The sequence below is a fragment of the Oncorhynchus tshawytscha genome, linkage group LG01 (genome assembly GCF_018296145.1).
Source record: "Oncorhynchus tshawytscha isolate Ot180627B linkage group LG01, Otsh_v2.0, whole genome shotgun sequence".
In the NCBI taxonomy this organism is placed as follows: domain Eukaryota; kingdom Metazoa; phylum Chordata; class Actinopteri; order Salmoniformes; family Salmonidae; genus Oncorhynchus; species Oncorhynchus tshawytscha.
Genome location: NC_056429.1, coordinates 70,436,346 through 70,457,554, shown reverse-complemented (window position 1 = coordinate 70,457,554; position 21,209 = coordinate 70,436,346). Strand labels below are relative to the sequence as shown.

The following is a 21,209-nucleotide window of genomic DNA, read 5'->3' as shown; positions in this document are numbered from 1 at the left end:
GAGAGTGTTGTGAAAAGGTATAACTTATAAGGGAATAAGGGAGAGAAGGCTGTTAAGGATGTATTTGTTTTGGAGTGGAGGGGAAGGGGAAAGGGAGAAGAGAGTAGAGGAGCGGAGAAGGAGAGAGGTTATAACTTGGATGTGAAGGTACAAAAGAGAGGTAGAGAAAAATAATGTCAATTAACTTGGATGTGAAGGGAATATGGGGACAGAGAGAGTTGGCCAGGGTTCTGTATTAGTTGGGAGTGTCCCTCCACTGACTGTCCCCCTCTCTGATCTCAGACGTAAGAAATGTTGAGCAGGCCAGGCAGGGCTGTGTGTGGAGAATGTTGGGCCAGTCAGGCCAGGCAGGACTATGGAATGCTGTTAGCACTGAGTAAATCAACAAAGCATGCTCCCTGGGAAATCTGCTGTCGCACGTCAGGGAAAGCAACAAATGCAGCGTGTCAACAGTGACGGATTGCTTCCAGTGTGAGGCAGGCTGTAACTCACAAGCAAAACATATTCTGTACACACACACAAACACACACTCACCCGTTCTCTGCTCTCTCTCCCCCTTCTCTGTAAGTTCTCTGTTTCCCTGTAGCTGCGTGAGGCAGAGTGCTAGTTCTCCTTTTTTTAGTTCTCCTTTGTTGAGAGAGAGAGAGAGAGAGAGAGAGAGAGAGAGCAAGAGAGAGAGAGAGAGACCAGTCCTACTACTGCATTATTAACTGATGTTGCTATAGGGCTATTTATAGTGTGTGTGTGTCTGACACTAAGCTTTGCCTCCTTAAATGAGATGATAATAATGATGAAATCACTTTGCAACATAAAAGTAAACTTTTCAAACTAGTAAAACCCTGAAACAGATAAGTGTTCCGTTTTCAAAGGGTACGGAGGAAAATGTTTATTTTACGTGTTTATGATGTTATAATATTTTACATTAGGTGATTCATTGGTTCACATTTACAGTGGAATGTAAAAAGTCATTTTGCTAATGCCAAAGCTGAACTTCAATAGAACAGTGCTGACTTAGCCGGTCTCTTTTGTGGAGGAAAAGTGCGAAGGGAGGATATCACAGCGTACACACCTTGGGTGAAGAACTGTTTCACATTGCACTTTTCACACAGTGAAATGCTGCATCAGACCTCCGTGTGTCAATGATGGTCCTCTGTAGGCCTGTGCGCCCCCTCTTTCTCTCTCTCTCTCTCTCGCTCGCTTGCTCTCTCTCTCTCTCTCTCTCTCTCTTTCTCTCTCTCTCTCTCACTCTCTCTCTCTCGCTCGCTCTCTCTCTCACTCTCTCTCTCTCACTCTCTCTCTCTCGCTCTCTCTCTCTCTCTCTCTCTCTCTCTCTCTCTCTCTCTCTCTCTCTCTCTCTCGCTCTCTCTCGCTCTCTCTCTCTCTCTCTCACTCTCTCTCTCTCTCTCTCTCTCTCGATCTCTCTTTCTCCCTTTTCTCGCTCTCTCTCTCCCTTGCTCTCTCTTTCTCCCTGTTGTCTCTTCCTCTTCCTTCTGCCTCTGTTTTTCTCTCTCTCTCTCTCTCTTTCTCTCTCGCTCGCTCTCTCTCTCTCACTCTCTCGCTCTCTCGCTCACTCTTTCTCTGTTTGTGTCTCCCCCTGTCTCTGATGCATTGGCCTTTGGCCAGGATACTGTCTATCTAGCATGTTAGGTCCCACCCACTTCTGCAAGTCAGAAATGTGAGCTGGCTGCGTTTTTTTCTCCTTCCTCCCCGCTAGCTAAGTGTCTGTGGGGCTGTCTGTGTGTCTGAGAGAGAGCAAGAGAGAGTTTGTGTGTGTATATGTACATACGTGCCTGTGTGTGTGTTTGTATGCGCGATTGGAGCTTCAGGGGCAGTGCAATGGATCACAAGTGAATAAAAACAAAGATGCATAAATAACAGCACCACACGACAGAGGTGAGGAGTCCCTGTTTCTACCCCTCTCATTCTCTGACTCTTTCCTTTTCCCTCACTCTCTTCTCTTCCCCTTCCTCCTCTCCCTTCCCTTTCTCTCTCACTCCTTTCCTCCCTCCCTCCATCCTGTCATCTGTGGAGCCAGTTGGAGCTGGTAGCAGGTACAGCAGGAGGCAGGAACCCATTACTATGGCGCAAGCTCTCTGATTGGCTGAGCCGGGGAGACCGGGAGACTGCTTCTAAATAATAGATGTGCATTGTGCCGACACTGGACAGGAAGGAGAGAGCGAGAGAGAGAGAGAGAGAGAGAGAGAGAGAGAGAAAAACAGAGGCAGAAGGAAGAGGAAGAGACAACAGGGAGAAAGAGAGAGCAAGGGAGAGAGAGAGCGAGAAAAGGGAGAAAGAGAGATCGAGAAGGGGAGGGGAAACAGAGAGGCAGGGGAAGAGGGAGAGAGACAGCAGGGAGAGAAAAAGCAAAAACAGAGTGAAAGATAAAAGAAAGGGCAGAGGAAAGAGAGTTAAAACAAGGGAGAAATAAAATAAGCTAGTGCGTTGCCATTGGCCTCTGTTGGAGCTTAGCTGTGTTCTGACATCAGAGCCTTCTCTCTCTCCCTGTGCCATGACGACAATGAGATGAGACACACTGGGACTTTTCTTGACTCTGGGTAAGTCTGAGAGCGGTGTGTGAATGTAAGTCCGTGTCCGAATACCCGTATTGAGTATGCTAAAATGCCAGGATGTCATACTAATTTTGCCTTTTCATCTAGTACAATTCGCTGCACACTATTGAGGAAGAGAATTGTCTTTCGAGACCCACGTGTCTGACAACAGCTGATAATCAGCTGAGGGGACACTGTACCAAAATGAAGGAATGGCGGGAATCAACGCAGTTGCGCATTAGATGATGCATTCTCAGTAGGATAAGCCTAGTATGTTGATATTTGTAGCTTACTGCATCGTTGTTACTAAACAGTATGTTCTAAATAGTATGTAGTACAATTAGTAGGGTCATTCCATGAAATGAGTTCCTTTTGCGTCCCTTTGATATTTTAAGTGGAAATTGTGCACAAATATTGCATTTTTTGAAAGCATGTTATATTAAATGAAGCGCCCTTTAATATTGACCACATGGAAAATTCTATAAATCTGATTTTGAATATGAATAACGACTTGCCAAGGTGCCAAAATTCAGCATTTTGACATGTCCCTCTGTGCAACCTCTGTGACTTCTAGGAACCCACTTAACCCCAATGTTTCACCATCATTGTAAAACCCTAGTTATTTTGTTGCTTTGACACTCATTTCTGAAGACTATTATTGATTTCATGTTGTTCATCATACATTTTAAGGTAAAAACACAACAACCTGTCCCTCATTTTAAGGTCAACCCTGTTACGTGAACTGAACTCTTGTTTTAATGTGGTGAAACCACTCCTTTTTACATTTATTTTTATTCAAAGAGACATTGAACATCTAATCGTCAAATCCTAGTGTAAAAGCAGGTGAGCTGGTTCTACTCTTTTTGGCCATTTTCTGGTGTTTAGTGGTGGGAAACTGTGCGGGTCGAGCGTTACACGTCAACCCTGTTACCCATAGATACCCAGGCTAGAATAACACGTCAACCCTGTTACCCATAGATACCCAGGCTAGAATAACACGTCAACCCTGTTACCCATAGATACCCAGGCTAGAATAACACGTCAACCCTGTTACCCATAGATACCCAGGCTAGAATAACACGTCAACCCTGTTACCCAGGCTAGAAATGTTTAGTGAAGCTTGCATTCAATTGCCCCTCCCTGTTGCACACAACAAGCTTCCATTAAGATGAAATCGTCAACCCTGTTACAGACAGCCCTGTTACAGTCAGCCCTGTTATGTTATTTAGCACTTAATAAGCACCTAATAGTCATTTTTTTTATTTAACATTAGATGAGAAGTGTTTTTTTATTAAGTTGAACATGTGCTCTCGGCAGAATGTTACAATTTGGTGAAATAACACTTTTTTTCACCAAGTTACACTACTCAAAAAGCACCTAATTAGTGGAACGACCCAGTACACAGGATGGAGTTTAGGTAAGTAGTAGACAAGCCAGATTTCGGACATGGCCTGTGTGTGTGTGCACCACGTGTGAGCGTATCTGTGAGTTGAGCTGTCTGCTTGAAGAGACATCGGAAGGTGTTTGGATGTGTTCATGGTTCTGTGATGTGTGTGTTTGCTTGTGTGCATCTGAGATTATTATGAGTGTGTATGCATGTGTGTGTCAGGCAATCCCAGTCTGGCTTTGGGTTTAAATAGGGTCCCCTGCTGTGGCTCGAGATAAAAGGAGGGTTTTCGTGTCTGAAAGCATGGAAAGACTGACTAGAATGGAAGCTCCTGATGGCTTCATTGATGAGGAAACTTTGGAATTAGATTTTCTCTCTCCATGTTTTACAACTCAGAACTTGCATGTTTGTTTCCACTATTATACATGCAACAATGTAAAATCTTAAAGCACTGCATTATGAGTGTGATTCATTACATAAGATTATGAGAAATGTAGACCTGTACAGTATATCTATGTCTTGGAGTGGTTCCAGGGGACTATGTCTTGGAGTGGTTCCAGGGGACTATGTCTTGGAGTGGTTCCAGGGGACTATGTCTTGGACTGGTTCCAGGGGACTATGTCTTGGAGTGGTTCCAGGGGACTATGTCTTGGAGTGGTTCCAAGGGACTGTGTCTTGGAGTGGTTCCAAGGGACTGTGTCTTGGAGTGGTTCCAAGGGACTATGTCTTGGAGTGGTTCCAGGGGACTATGTCTTGGAGTGGTTCCAGGGGACTATGTCTTGGAGTGGTTCCAAGGGGACTATGTCTTGGAGTGGTTCCAGGGGACTATGTCTTGGAGTGGTTCCAAGGGACTATGTCTTGGAGTGGTTCCAAGGGACTGTGTCTTGGAGTGGTTCCAAGGGACTGTGTCTTGGAGCATGACTGCAGCCTAGCAGCACTGCACAGGACAGACAGAGACATATCAGCTGACCAGGGCTTGACCTGCTGGGGCCACAGTTTGACTCACTGACCTGATCTCTGCTTCAGAGAGACTGGCTGATTGTCCAGTAAGATTGTGTAGTACTGGCTGCTCGTCCAGTAAGATTGTGTAGTACTGGCTGCTCGTCCAGTAAGATTGTGTAGTACTGGCTGCTCGTCCAGTAAGATTGTGTAGTACTGGCTGCTCGTCCAGTAAGATTGTGTAGTACTGGCTGCTCGTCCAGTAAGATTGTGTAGTACTGGCTGCTCGTCCAGTAAGATTGTGTAGTACTGGCTGCTCGTCCAGTAAGATTGTGTAGTACTGGCTGCTCGTCCAGTAAGATTGTGTTGTACTGGGAGGACAGTGGGGGATTCATTAAGACACACAGGGTGCAGTCCCCAGTGAACACTGTTGATCTGTTGAGCTGCACTGTTGTTTGTTTCCTGTACATCTAATGTGCTCTATGTCTAACCACTGCAACCACCAGCATCCTCACAGCTAGTTTGTGTGGCCACCCTGTTTCCTCTTCTGTAAGAAGCCTAGGCCGCTGACTTAAAGGGTTACTTTGGGATTTTGGCAATGGGGCCCTTTATCTACTTCCCCAGAGTCAAATGAACTCGTGGATACCATTTTTATGTCTATGTGCAGTCTGAGGGAAGTCGCTAAATTGCACTAGCACAATTGCTTACTAGTGTTAGCGCAATGACTGGAAGTTATTGTGCTAATGTTAGTTAGCATTGACTCGCAAAACTACCTCTAATTTCCTTAACATAAAAATGGTATCCACAAGTTCATCTGTCATTGCCAAAATCCCAGAGTATCCCTTTAGCCTCAGGATATTGTTAAATCTTATCCATCTAATGTGTTCTAACCACTGAAACCTCCCGGATCCTCACAGCTAGTGCACGTATGTGTGAGTCTAAAGTTACTGTGCTGTGAAAATGCTATAGTGCAGATGGGAAGGTCCTGACCCCAGGGTTAGTGATTGGATAAGGACATACTTCTAATCATAGCGTATCATGGGTAATTCCTGGCAAAGCATCATATGTCAGTCTCTTAACAGTCTGAATGCAGGTCAGATACTGTACACAGGTCATGACCCCTATGCCTTCACTCTAGGCTACATTGCAATCTGGAAACTAGCGTGATGTAATCCTATCTGTGTGCCCTCTAAAGAATGAAAACTGTATTGTGTTGAAGTCAACCAGAATAAATGTTCATGTATTTTTATTTTTCTACTTAGGGCATCATCCATCATGGCTCTCCACCTCTCTACATATATCTTTGTGTGGTCAATGAAGCATTTCAGACAAATATATTGACTTGGTAGGACTAACCGAACTCTTCATCTCTATCACTACAGAACTATGACTTTAAACTTTGTTGCCTTTTTAAAGAGCATAGTGCATGGCTATCCATCTCTCTGGATCTCTTTGTCAGTCAAGTATTCATATCAAATGCATATAAAGCAAATATATATATCTATGTAGTCTGACCCTATAGGGTGGAAGGGTAGGCTCTTTGCGAGTGATTGGCTTAAATGAGCCTGCGTTTATTTTTTTCTTAGGCGGGCCTAACATCTGTTTTGTGTGTGTGTTTACTTTGAGCCTCGATTGTTTGTGGATTTGGTGGCAGTGCCACACACATAGGGATACAAGACACAGAAATTGCAGACTGCACGTTTAACTTGACTGTTGCTGCTGCATTTTGTGTTTTGTTCGTGATTAACCCCTCCCTCCCCAGTAAAATGTGTAATTTGAACCCTACAGAAACCAACACCTGCAGGAGATGTCAGAGTGACTCAGGTAGCTAACCTCGCTCCATCCCTCCCTCCATCCATCCCTCTCTGGCTCCAGCATCCGACCGCTTATCGTTACTCCACCTCCACCCCTCCATCTGTATGCTCCGTATGCTCACAGAGACCAAATCAAACTCGCACTATGAGAAAACCTGAACAGTTGTGTTTCAGTAAACAAGTCAAAAACAGACAGTTTATCAAATGAATGTGATTATTTACCCTGTGCTGGTTTTTCCTGCAGTGTGGTTTTGATTGAATCTGCCCCAGAGTCATGGAGAGGGATTATAAACCCATTGGATGTGCTTCTGGTTGGGCAGAGGCTCTCAGAGAGAGTGGAGGGTCATTAGCTGGGAAGGATATCATTGGCTGGGAAGGATATCATTGGCTGGGAAGGATATCATTGGCTGGGAAGGATATCATTGGCTGCTAAATGGGTTCCATTACGGTTTTGCAGAAGCATGACTTTGTCTGCATCTCGAATGGCACCCGATTCCCTTTTAAGGGCACTATTTCTGACAAAAGTAGTGCACTATATAGGGAATAGGGTTCCATTTTGGATGCAGACCTTTTGATTTCAAGAGGATTAGATGTCCTCTCTCCATATTTCTTATTTTGCACACATTATCCTGCCCACATTACACAGCATACTGGCTGGGGCTTTATATAGATTATGATTTCATAGAAATCGCTTTTTTTTGTCTTGTATCACCCGTTGTATGTGTATAGGCTTCTGACAATGCGTGTATTCGGCGTCCAATGTACGGTTTTCATGTTCTGAGAAAGTGTACTGTCTCATATCTGTGTGTACTATGTAGTACTACCTCTACCTGTAGTGTACTGTACGTGAGCTGATCTGCATGTGTGTCTATATCAGAGTGTTGTGAGTAATGTGGGCTGCACAGTCAAGCCTGTAATATAGGCTAGTCTGTGACATCACTGCTTTCTGCATTCATCCATACTGTGCGTTCAATGGAAATGTGTGGTCTGGTCTTTTAAATTTGCTGTTTATCATGTACAAGTGCTGAGACATTGCAGTGTCAACAACAGAGAGAAAGATATAATGATGTCGTCATGTGGACTGTACCTTTAACTGTAGAAGAGGAGAATATCCACTAGCTAAATTACCTGAGTCATCCAGCCTGTGTGAACAGCAGGAAGTGTAACCCGGGGCAACAGGCTGCTGTTTCCATTAACTAATGATAGAGGGCAAGTCCTCCATTACAAGGAAACTCCGAATGCTAATTACTGTAGAACAGAGGGAGAAAGACAGAGACAGAGTGAGAGAGAGTGAGGATACTAGCAGAGTACTTAACCCTTCCGTGACTACTTTTGACCAGAACTCTATGGGTGTAAATAGCAGTTTGCCAGGTCTTGCGACAGGCTGGGCGTGCGGAGGGAGGACGGAGGTGGTGATTAAGTGGAGAGATAAGCTCTCTGTAATGGCAGGGTGGAATAATTCCACTTTAAGTAGGAGGGCTGAGTCTCTCCTCCCTCTGGCTCTGGCAGAAACCTGCTGGGAGCCTGAGACTGACTTCTCAGAGATTGGCTCAATGTGGCTCAGTCTGCTCTGCTGTGGTCAACTCTCCTCTTCTCGTTTCTTCTCTTCTCTCTCCTCTCCTTTATGCTTGGCTCAATTAAGGCTTTGCTATTTGATCTCAAACACCTTTTGAGCTTATTTTCTGGGTTAAGATGTTAGACATTAAGTCCATAACTCTTCTTATGTACAGTGCATCGCACACCATTCATAATGATGTTTGCCTGCAGCCTGGTGGAGCAGACAGTTGAAGATGACTGAGAACGCTGAGCAATCTGATTAGTCATTGGGGACGAGGGCAGGAAGAGGGGGTGAAAGAAAGAGGAGGGGAGAAGACGGGTATACGCTCTCTAACCCATATCATCTCTCTCTTTCTCTCTCTCTCTCTCTCTGTCTCCATCTCGATCTCTGCCTCTCTCTTTTCCCACCCCCCTCTCTCTCGCTCTGCATGTTACCATTCCTCTTCAGAAAGCCATAGGACTCTCTTCTAGAGCGATCAGAGCTGATGTACTGCAGATAAACACTGTGTGATTCATTCCATCAGTCACTGAGATCTACACTGGCAAACAGACAGCAACAGACATGCTGGGATTACTGTGTTAGGGTGCCTCAATGTGGCAGGAGACAGAACTGCAGTCCATCTTGAAGAGTGAGAGGCAGCACTCAAATGTAGTGGGCAGAACATAGTCAGAGAGTTGAGTAATCAATTGAGATATTTCAAATGAATAGTTCTGATCAAGCATTTTTGATGGGCAATTGTTTGTTTGTTTTTCTGATGGCAGAAGTGGCTGTGGAGACTTTCAGAGTCCAAATCATTTTGCTGAAGTAGTCAGGAAAACAATATCATAAGATCCTAATGTTTGGTAATAGAAACTGACTTACTTCAAACTGGCATATTGGAGACATACTAAAGACTGTTTTAGCAGACCGACAGACTGTAGTTAAAGTGTAAAGTTGTATATGTAGACTGACCTGTGTGTGTTTCCTACATTATTAGACTGACGTGTGTGTGTGTCTGTGTGTGTGTGTGTGTGTGTGTGTTCACTACATTATTAGACTGACACATGAGTGTGTGTGTGTGTGTTTCCTACGTAATTAGACTGACACATGAGTGTGTGTGTGTTTCCTACATTATTAGACTGACACACGTGTGTGTGTGTTTCTTACATTATTAGACTGACACACGTGTGTGTGTGTGTGTGTTTCCTACGTTATTAGACTGGCACGTGTGTGTGTGTTTCCTACGTTATTAGGCTGACACGTGAGTGTGTGTGTGTGTGTGTGTGTTTCCTACGTTATTAGACTGACACATGAGTGTGTGTGTGTTTCCTACGTTATTAGACTGGCACGTGTGTGTGTGTGTGTTTCCTACGTTATTAGGCTGACACGTGAGTGTGTGTGTGTGTGTTTCCTACGTTATTAGACTGGCACGTGTGTGTGTGTGTGTTTCCTACGTTATTAGGCTGACACGTGAGTGTGTGTGTGTGTGTTTCCTACGTTATTAGACTGACACATGAGTGTGTGTGTGTGTGTTTCCTACGTTATTAGACTGACACATGAGTGTGTGTGTGTGTGTTTCCTACGTTATTAGACTGACACATGAGTGTGTGTGTGTTTCCTACGTTATTAGACTGACACATGAGTGTGTGTGTGTGTGTATTTCCTACGTTATTAGACTGACACATGAGTGTGTGTGTGTGTTTCCTACGTTATTAGACTGACACATGAGTGTGTGTGTGTGTTTCCTACGTTATTAGACTGACACATGAGTGTGTGTGTGTGTGTTTCCTACGTTATTAGACTGACACATGAGTGTGTGTGTGTGTGTTTCCTACGTTATTAGACTGACACATGAGTGTGTGTGTGTGTTTCCTACGTTATTAGACTGACACATGAGTGTGTGTGTGTGTGTTTCCTACGTTATTAGACTGACACATGAGTGTGTGTGTGTGTGTTTCCTACGTTATTAGACTGACACATGAGTGTGTGTGTGTGTTTCCTACGTTATTAGACTGACACATGAGTGTGTGTGTGTGTGTTTCCTACGTTATTAGACTGACACATGAGTGTGTGTGTGTGTGTTTCCTACGTTATTAGACTGACACATGAGTGTGTGTGTGTGTGTGTTTCCTACGTTATTAGACTGACACATGAGTGTGTGTGTGTGTGTGTTTCCTACGTTATTAGACTGACACATGAGTGTGTGTGTGTGTGTTTCCTATGTTATTAGACTGACACATGAGAGCAGTGTGTGTGTGTGTGTTTCCTACGTTACGTTATTAGACTGACACATGAGTGTGTGTGTGTGTGTTTCCTACGTTATTAGACTGACACATGAGTGTGTGTGTGTGTTTCCTACGTTATTAGACTGACACATGAGTGTGTGTGTGTGTGTTTCCTACGTTATTAGACTGACACATGTGTGTGTGTGTGTTTCCTACGTTATTAGACTGACACATGAGTGTGTGTGTGTGTGTTTCCTACGTTATTAGACTGACACATGTGTGTGTGTGTGTTTCCTACGTTATTAGACTGACACATGAGTGTGTGTGTGTGTGTGTGTGTGTGTGTTTCCTACGTTATTAGACTGACACATGAGTGTGTGTGTGTGTGTGTGTTTCCTACGTTATTAGACTGACACGTGAGTGTGTGTGTGTGTTTCCTACGTTATTAGACTGACACATGAGTGTGTGTGTGTGTGTTTCCTACGTTATTAGACTGACACATGAGTGTGTGTGTGTGTTTCCTACGTTATTAGGCTGACACGTGAGTGTGTGGGTGTGTTTCCTACGTTATTAGACTGACACATGAGTGTGTGTGTGTGTGTGTGTGTTTCCTACGTTATTAGACTGACACATGAGTGTGTGTGTGTGTGTGTTTCCTACGTTATTAGACTGACACGTGAATGTGTGTGTGTGTTTCCTACGTTATTAGACTGACACATGAGTGTGTGTGTGTGTGTTTCCTACGTTATTAGACTGACACATGAGTGTGTGTGTGTGTGTTTCCTACGTTATTAGACTGACACATGAGTGTGTGTGTGTTTCTTTCCCGTAGCCCTGCTGTCATCGTGGTGCGAGGAGCTGGGTCGCCTCCTGCTGTTGCGTCACCAGAAGAGCAGACAGAACGAGTCCCCTCAGGGCAAAGTCCCCATGCAGCCCAGCATAAACACCATGAAACCCCCTGGAGGACTCTCACATGGGTCAGTGTGTGTTTCTGTGTGTCCGTCCGTCCGTCTGTCAGTGTGTACTTTGCTGCATATGTTTTCTGTTTCACACAAAAGCAGACAGTGTCACTTTCATTTTCACTTACACAACAGGTGTGAACATGTCATTTAAACACACACTCCCTCATTGGTTCACTGGTTTAAACTGGATTGTTCATGTTAACTTTAACAATGTTTACCTAAATCTCAGTTTCCTCCCACCTCTCCCCCCTCAAAGTAAGCTATATAAATCATGCCCTATGTTCTATTTAACCTAGAATATCCTCCTCCCAGTCCCTTCTCAAATAAATACATGTACTGAGTTTCTCTTCATGAAAGCAGAGCTAGCTTGGAGGATAGGAACAGACATACACGCTAGGGCTGGGAATTGCTAGCGACCTCACAAAACGATATAATCACAATACTTCGGTGCCGATACTGTATTGCGATTCTCTCATGATTCAATGTGCACTGCGATTCGATGTTCCAAACATATTGCTCACGGTATGTCTGCTGCAGAGGGACAAGTGAGAGCCATGAGAAAACAGGTTTTGATCGGTCACGGAAATAAAAGTGGAGATCAAGCTATGAAAGAAAATTACTGGTGTTTTAGTGCAGGTGCAGCCAACAGGCACAAAAATTATTTTGCGATATTGTCAAAATACGATATATCATAAAAAATGGCGGCAGGTAGCCTAGCGGTTAGAGTGTTGGACTTGTAACCAAAAGATTGAATCTTTTCGTTCTGTGCTTGCACCAATTCCAAACCTGTCTGTCACAATTCTGCTCTGCGCTGGGCATCTTGGGAGGTGTTCTACCTCCTTGAAGATACTAGTATATTGGGTCCCTTCCAACACCACAGCTATGTGTGTGTGTGTGTGAAAACATACTCCGTCTGTCTCTCCCCATAGAGTTTAGTTTGGTTCTTCATATTCTAGCCTCCGATTTGTTTGGAGTTTTAATGCCAAATATTCAAAATAACATATATGTGGCCAACGGTTTCCAAGGATTATGAGCACATTTCACATTCTGGGTGGATATGCAATCCTCTGTTGTGTTATGTACTTGGCCAAATGAAATCCACAGCTGTCACGTTACTATGTCTTTGTATCTGCCCTGCAGTGATGACAGGGTCTGAGGGTGTGTGTGTATGTGTGTGTGCGTGTGCGCGTGCGTGCGTGAAACGATCACTGATCGCCGGAATTTTGCTGATATTACTCATTACGATAAACAGCCTATACTAGAGAAATGTGAAGATTGAGCTGAAATAAGTTTGTTAATATAGGTGATTGTTAATTGGACAATCGATGGCTACAACCATCAAACTAGAAGTAGTAGTTTAAAGGTCCAATGCAGCTGTTTTTATCTCAATTTCAATTTCATTTCCTGGATAACAATCAAGTATCTTACTGTAATTGTTTTCAATAAAAAATGGTCAAAGAGAAACAAAAATAACTTCTTAGCAAAGAGCAATTTCCTAAGCAAGAATTTTGCTAGAACTGTCTGGGTGTGGTCTGAGTGGGAGGGGAAAACTGAAAATGACATTTTATTGGCAGTGATGGCAAAAGTACTCAATTGTCATACTTGAGTAAAAGTAAAGATACCTTAATAAAAAAAATACTAAAGTAAAAGTGAAAGTCACCCAGTAAAATACTACTTGAGTAAAAGTCTAAAAGTATTTGGTTTAAAAAAATACTTTAGTATCAAAAATAAATGAATTGATAAAATGTACTTAAGTATCAAAAGTAAAAGTATAAACCATTTAAAAGTCCTTATATTAAGCAAACCAGACGGCACAATTGTATTTATTTATTGGCGGATAGTCAGGGCCACACTCCAACACTCAGACATAAATTACAAATGAAGCATTTGTGTTTAGTGAGTCCATCAGATCAGAGGCAGTAGGGATGACCAGGGATGCTCTCTTGGTAAGTGTGTGTTCCAGTACTTTTGGGTGTCAGGAAAAATGTATTGAGTAAAAAGTACATTATTTTCTTAAGGAATGCAGTGAAGTAAAAGATAAAGTTGGCAAAAATATAAATAGGAAAGTAAAGTACAGATATCCCCCCAAAATACTTGGTACTTTAAAGTATTTTTACTTAAGTACTTTACCACACTGGTTATTGGCAGAGAGGTTTGGTGCTCTCTATCTTATTGGTCTATTAACTAATTTACTGCATGGTGATGTCACCATGGAATGCCAAATCCTATTTAGAATTCTAATTCCAAATTCACTGGCCAAAATTCCATCCCACCAAAACAGGCTGAAATTTCAGGCGGCCTTTTCAAACAGCTCTTATACTAAAAGGGAATTATCATAATTTCCACAATTTCACAGTATTATTCCAGCCTCATAGTGTGGAAATATTTATAAAACACAAGAAAATGTAGTTTTTGTCTGGAGAGTTTTAAAAGGATCATTACAAAAAAATATGGTGCACATCAATGTTATACACTTATATTTATATGTATTGTTATCACATCAATGTTATAAACGTATCATTATATGTATTGTTATCACATCAATGTTATACACTTATATTTATATGTATTGTTATCACATCAATGTTATAAACGTATCATTATATGTATTGTTATCACATCAATGTTATACACTTATATTTATATGTATTGTTATCACATCAATGTTATACACTTATATTTATATGTATTGTTATCACATCAATGTTATACACTTATATTTATATGTATTGTTATCACATCAATGTTATAAACGTATCATTATATGTATTGTTATCACATCAATGTTATACACTTATATTTATATGTATTGTTATCACATCAATGTTATACACTTATATTTATATGTATTGTTATCACATCAATGTTATACACTTATATTTATTGTTATCACATCAATTCAGGCAATATATCGCGGTATGGATTTTTGTCCATATTGCCTCGGGTAATGTGTGTGTTCGTATTTGTTCTGTAGTGATGGGTCATTTGCCTACGACTCAGTTCCATGGCAACAGAACACCAACCAGCCCCCGGGGTCATTGTCTGTTGTTACCACCGTGTGGGGTGTGACCAACACGTCACAGAGTCAGGTGAGACACACAACACACACACACTTCAGTACACACTATTTGATGTTTTCGACACACAACACACTCTCGTATACCTTTGTATTTGAGTCTAGTAATTGAACTACCGACGACAGACCCTGAATTCCAAATCTCCTTAGGCACTTTGTGGCGGCAGGGTAGCCTAGTGGTTAGAGCGTTGGACTAGTAACCGGATTAATAGAATAATTAATTAAGTTGCAAGTTCAAACCCCCAAGCCGACAAGGTACAAATCTGTCATTCTGCCCCTGAACAGGCAGTTAACCCACTGTTCCTAGGCCGTCATTGAAAATAAGAATTTGTTCTTAACTGACCTGCCTGGTTAAATAAAGGTAAAATTAAAAATTAAAATGTGTGTAGATCTGAGATGATTGGATAGGTGTAATATGGCGGTAGTTACATCTTGCCCTCTGATTGGACCTTGTGGAATCATCACCATATTGCTTTTACCTAGACATTCCTCTCAGATTGACAAAAGCTCCCAGGGGCTAGAGGCTAGGGGTTAATTGGAATTCTGATGTTGGTTGAAATATGGTTCGCTGTGTGTGTATCACCATAAGCTAGGCCTATATCAAAGATCTCTTGTTGAAGTCCCACACAGTGAGTTGGCATCATAGAACGACATATTAGGATCTCTGTGCTTAACCTAACACTGTTTGCTGTGTCTAATCAAAAACTATATCAATGATCAGTTATTAGACAAAAAATATCAGTGAGATGATTTGGCATTTGACCTTTCTTCACCCAGGTGTTGGCCAACAGCTCCAGCCATATGAACCCAGGTGGTAACCCCATGGGCCAGGGTATGTCTGGGGGTCCGGCAGGCCTCAACTCCCCCCAGTTTCCTGGCCAGCAGCAGCAGTTCCCAGCTAAGGGAGGCCAGGGTCAGGGCTACATGCAGCAGGGGATGTATGGCAGGCAGGGATACCCCGGTGGAGGGGGCTACAGCGGGAGGTAAGAGGTCATACACACACATGAATGAAGTTGAGACGGACATATTCTCTATCTCACTCTTACTCTATGCTTTCAACACATACAGTATGCACAGCTCTAATTCATATTGTTTCCGTTATATAGTTACCCAGGTGGTCCTAACACTCCCCCAGGGGGGATGGGCATGCCTCAACACTCCCGCCAGCCTGGCGACTTCACCCAACCAGCAGCTGCTGCTGCTGCCGCTGCTGTTGCCGCCGCCGCTGCTACGGCAACCGCCACAGCAACTGCTACCGTGGCAGCCATGCAGCAGGAGACCCAGAACAAAGAGATTAACCAGTATGGACAGGTATGGACACGTCACGCATGTACAAACACTGTTATCATAACACGCACACAAACACACCATTGCCATAATACAGGTTGCTAAAAGTTAGAAACAAATGTAGTTACTTACCTATACTATCTTGTTTTGGGCCTCAGGAAAACCAGATACTACGACATACATTGTACACTAAATACAGACTAAAACCATGGAGTCAAACCTGCAGCTTCATACTTAACTGTAACTCTTTGTCCTTTCTTCCTCCTTTATGTTTCGTCCAGATGTGTTCCTCCTTCCAGATGGGCCCAGGCCAGGCCTACAACAACCAGTTCATGAACCAGCCCGGCCCCAGAGGGCCCCCTGGAGGCATGAACCCAGGCAACATGGGCCAGGCCATGAACAACCCGAGCATGGGTGGGCCTACCATGGGCATGAACCAAACTCAATCCCCAGGCATGGGGCCTTTCGGGGCCCATGGCCAGAGGATGCCCCAGCAGGGCTACGGAGGACCTGGAGGCCCCAGGCAGGCCATGCCTATGCAGGGCATGAAGAGGCCCTATCCTGGGGAGGTGAGTTGGATGGTGTGTGTGGGGGAGGGATATGTGTGTGTTTAGGGTGGGGGGGGTGTATGTTTCCTTTGAGTATTATATTCTCATAGTACCTCCCAACATGCAGTGCATGCCTTTCTTACAAATGTTAATAGAATTATTAAGTTGCTGATTGATCCTCTCTCTCTCTCCCTCTCTCCCTCTCTCTCCCTCTCTCTCTCTCTCTCTCTCCCTCTCCCTCTCCCTCTCTTCCCTTACAGCCAAACTACGTGGGTCAGCAGTATGCTCCTAACGGTCAGTTCCCTCCCCAGCAGAGTCAGTACCCCACCTCTAACCCATCCAGGCCGATGCCCTCCCCAAACTACCCCGGCCAGAGGATGCCCGGGGGGCAGGGGCAAGGCCAGTACCACCCGCAAGGCATGCCCATGGGACAGTACTATAGGGTGAGAGCTCCCTCACACTAACATAACCATTTGACCATTTACTCCCGCTTCCATTGTGCAGCTGTACATTTAACCATTGATGTCTGTTCCATTCACAGCAAGAGCCATTCAACGGTCAGAACAGAGGTGGATACTCATATAGCCAAGGCAACGGGGTATGTGCCCTCCTTTTTTATCCTTTGTCTAAGCAAATGTAGATGCCAACAGAGTTCTTTGAATTCTCTCTCTCTCATGGTTTTTCTTTAACCCGTATGTATCACTCTTCTTCCTTTCCCCCTCTCTCCTTTTCCCCCTCTCCCTCTCTCCTTTTCCCCCTCCCCCTCTCTCCTTTTCCCCCTCCCTCTCCCTTTACCTCTCTCCTTCTCTACAGGCCCCCAGGCCAGGTAACTACCCCCACTCTCCGGTGCCTGGTAACCCCACTCCTCCTATGACCCCCGGAAGCAGTATGCCCCCGTACCTCTCGCCCAACCAGGATGTCAAGCCCCCGTTCCCGCCTGACATGAAACCAAATATGTCAGCGCTTCCACCTCCCAGTGAGTACTTACACTGGAGCACCCAGACATGGATGCATGCATGCACACACACACACACACACACACACACACACACGCACAGTGGCTAGTCTACAGACAGTCCAGCAGAGCTAAACCAAGCTGTCAGTAACGCATTCGATACCTTTGGCTGAAAATCCAGCAATGCCTGCACAACCAGGTTTTAGCAGTACATTGATGGTTTTATTTCATTTTCATGAGATACAAAGCCATTGAGACACGACTACTTCACTACATGACTGCTTCTCTACATAACTAACAGGGTTGGGGTCAATTCCATTTCAATTCCAGTCAATTCAGAAATTACACTGGAATTCCAATTCTTTGCAATCCTTTTAAATTGGGAAAATTTGGAATTGGAATTTGGTTTACTTTCTGAATTTACTGGAAATTAAATAGAATTGAGTCCAACCCTGATCACTACTACATGCTGCCCTGATACAGTGCATTCGGAAAGTATTCAGACCCCTTCACTTTTTTCCACATTTTGTTACGTTACAGCCTTATTCTAACATGTATTAAATTGTTTTTTTCCCCTCATCAATCTACACACAATAACCCATAATGACAAAGCAAAAACGTTTTTTTGACATTTTTGCAAATGTATTATAAATGAAATACTTAAATATCACACGTGTTAGTTAGTTAATACCTCACAGTGGTATCCTGGTGCCCCAGCCACTGTCTCCTGTATGTCTGACTGTTAATAAACCAATATACAACTCTTACCCCACTGCCACAGATACAGTTAAAAGGAAAGCTGACGTCCTATCTTCCTGTCCTGTCTCTCCGCTCCCATCAGCCAATCCCAACGAGGAGCTGCGGTTGACCTTCCCGGTCCGGGACGGCGTGGTGTTGGAACCTTTCCGGTTGGAACACAACCTCGCCGTCAGTAACCATGTCTACCACCTACGACCGTCGGTACACCAGACCCTCATGTGGAGGTGAGATACAGACACACAGACACATACACCTACGACTGTTTCTACACCAGACCCTCATGTGGAGGTGAGACACCAGTCTTATTTCTGTACCGTCACAAAAAATGTTGCCATTGTTCGCATTCCCTGTACAATATTGGCCAATAGCAGTCCTGATAATTGAAAGAACTTTCAACTAAGCATATTAACAAACCCTTGACCAACTGAATAAGGTGTGCTAGTGCTGGACTAGAACAAAACTGTGCTGTCCTGGCTGGGTGTCCCAGAGGATTAAGAAAAACGGTTTTGTATTTGACTGTATTGACTTCTGCCCTTTTCTCTTTGCCCCCTCTAGGTCAGACCTGGAGCTGCAGTTCAAGTGTTACCACCATGAGGACCGACAGATGAACACCAACTGGCCTGCCTCCGTCCAGGTCAGCACACACACGTACGCATGCAGCATGCATACAGATACGCACACACACACACACACACACACACACACACACACACACACACACACACACACACACACACACACACTGTCCTCCTTCCTTCCAGGTCAGTGTCAACGCCACACCGCTGACCATCGAGCGGGGCGACAACAAGACGTCCCACAAACCCTTGCACCTGAAGCAAGTGTGTCAGCCTGGCAGAAACACCATCCAGATCACCGTCACCGCGTGCTGTTGTGTGAGTACACATTTCAATGGAATATGCAGAGCAAAGGATACAAGGGATATTTTAAATGTATACAGAGGAGTTTTTATGTTATTTATGTCTTTGTGTTATTTATGTCTTTATGTTATTTATGTCTTTGTGTTATTTATGTCTTTGTGTTATTTATGTCTTTGTTATTTATGTCTTTGTGTTATTTATGTCTTTGTTTTATTTATGTCTTTGTGTTATTTATGTCTTTGTGTTATTTATGTCTGTGTTATTTATGTCTTTGTGTTATTTATGTCTTTATGTCTTTGTGTTATTTATGTCTTTGTTATTTATGTCTTTGTGTTATTTATGTCTTTGTTATTTATGTCTTTGTTATTTATGTCTTTGTGTTATTTATGTCTTTGTGTTATTTATGCCTTTGTTATTTGTCTTTGTGTTATTTATGTCTTTGTTATTTATGTCTTTGTTATTTATGTCTTTGTGTTATTTATGTCTTTGTGTTATTTATGCCTTTGTTATTTGTCTTTGTGTTATTTATGTCTTTATGTTATTTATGTCTTTGTGGTATTTATGTCTTTGTTATTTATGTCTTTGTGTTATTTATGTCTTTATGTTATTTATGTCTTTGTGTTATTTATGTCTTTGTGTTATTTATGGCTTTATGTCTTTATGGCTTTATGTCTTTATGGCTTTATGTCTTTATGACTTTGTTATTTATGTATTTGTGTTATTTATGTCTTTATGTTATTTATGTATTTGTGTTATTTATGTCTTTATGTTATTTATGTCTTTATGTCTTTATGGCTTTATGTCTTTATGTCTTTATGTTATTTATGTCTTTGTGTTATTTATGTCTTTGTTATTTATGTCTTTGTTATTTATGTATTTGTGTTATGTATGTATTTATGTTATTGATGTCTATGTTATTTATTTATGTTATTTATGTAATTTATGTCTTTGCTATATATGTCTGTTATTTATGTTATTTGTGTCTTTATGTTATTTATGTCTATGTTATTTATGTCTATGTTATTTATGTTATTTATGTCTATGTTATGTATGTCTTTATGTTATTTATGTTATTTATGTCTTTGTTATATATGTCTGTTATTTATGTTATTTATGTCTTTGTTATATATGTCTGTTATTTATGTTATTTATGTCTTTATGTTATTTATGTCTATGTTATTTATTTATGTTATTTATGTCTTTGTTATATATGTCTGTTATTTATGTTATTTATGTCTATGTTATTTATGTCTATGTTATTTATGTTATTTATGTCTATGTTATGTATGTCTTTATGTTATTTATGTTATTTCTGTCTTTGTTATATATGTCTGTTATTTATGTCTTTATGTTATTTATGTCTATGTTATTTATGTCTATGTTATTTATGTCTATGTTATTTATGTTATTTATGTCTATGTTATGTATGTCTTTATGTTATTTATGTTATTTCTGTCTTTGTTATATATGTCTGTTATTTATGTTATTTATGTCTTTATGTTATTTATGTCTATGTTATTTATTTATGTTATTTATGTCTTTGTTATATATGTCTGTTATTTATGTCTATGTTATTTATGTTATTTATGTCTTTATGTTATTTATGTCTATGTTATTTATGTCTATGTTATTTATGTTATTTATGTCTATGTTATGTATGTCTTTATGTTATTTATGTTATTTATGTCTTTATGTTATTTATGTCTATGTTATTTATGTCTATGTTATTTATGTTATTTATGTCTATGTTATGTATGTCTTTATGTTATTTATGTTATTTCTGTCTTTGTTATATATGTCTGTTATTTATGTTATTTCTGTCTTTATGTTATTTATGTCTATGTTATTTATTTATGTTATTTATGTCTTTGTTATATATGTCTGTTATTTATGTCTATGTTATTTGTTATTTTTGTCTTTATGTTATTTATGTCTGTTATTTATGTTATTTTTGTCTTTATGTCTTTGTTATTTATGTCTATGTTATTTATTTTATTTTTGTCTTTGTTATTTATGTCTTTATGTCATTTATGTTATTTATGTCTTGATGTTATTTATGTTATTTATTTATTTCCCTCCTCTATGTGCAGTCGCACCTGTTTGTGCTGCAGCTGGTCCACAGGCCTTCAGTCCGCTCCGTCCTGCAAGGGCTCCTGAAGAAGAGACTCCTGCCTGCAGAACACTGCATCACCAAGAGTATGCTACTGTTACTGCACAACTATACTGCAATAGTCGATACCTTGTCTTACTATAACTCTGACTCCTGCCAGCAGAACACTGCATCACCAAGAGC

At 41.8% G+C, this 21,209-nt stretch overlaps 1 protein-coding gene across 8 annotated transcripts in view; it reads left to right on the top strand.

The window, feature by feature from the left end:
• Nucleotides 1-21,209, top strand: part of LOC112255941 (zinc finger, MIZ-type containing 1a) — a 195,610-nt gene that overhangs the window by 168,612 nt on the left and 5,789 nt on the right. For 4 of the 8 annotated variants that reach the window (XM_042324911.1, XM_042324884.1, XM_042324872.1 and 1 more), the window contains 12 exons: nt 11,284-11,428; nt 14,388-14,502; nt 15,267-15,472; nt 15,596-15,800; nt 16,058-16,345; nt 16,585-16,767; nt 16,866-16,922; nt 17,138-17,300; nt 18,061-18,262; nt 18,594-18,672; nt 18,800-18,931; nt 21,007-21,112. In XM_042324911.1, coding sequence (XP_042180845.1) covers nt 11,284-11,428; nt 14,388-14,502; nt 15,267-15,472; nt 15,596-15,800; nt 16,058-16,345; nt 16,585-16,767; nt 16,866-16,922; nt 17,138-17,300; nt 18,061-18,262; nt 18,594-18,672; nt 18,800-18,931; nt 21,007-21,112 — 1,881 coding nt within the window. Of the gene's footprint in view, nt 1-1,746; nt 1,894-2,331; nt 2,556-6,626; nt 6,700-11,283; nt 11,429-14,387; nt 14,503-15,266; nt 15,473-15,595; nt 15,801-16,057; nt 16,346-16,584; nt 16,768-16,865; nt 16,923-17,137; nt 17,301-18,060; nt 18,263-18,593; nt 18,673-18,799; nt 18,932-21,006; nt 21,113-21,209 lie in introns of those variants that run through there. The other 4 variants (XM_042324921.1, XM_042324916.1, XM_042324902.1 and 1 more) reach the window with 4 other exon arrangements.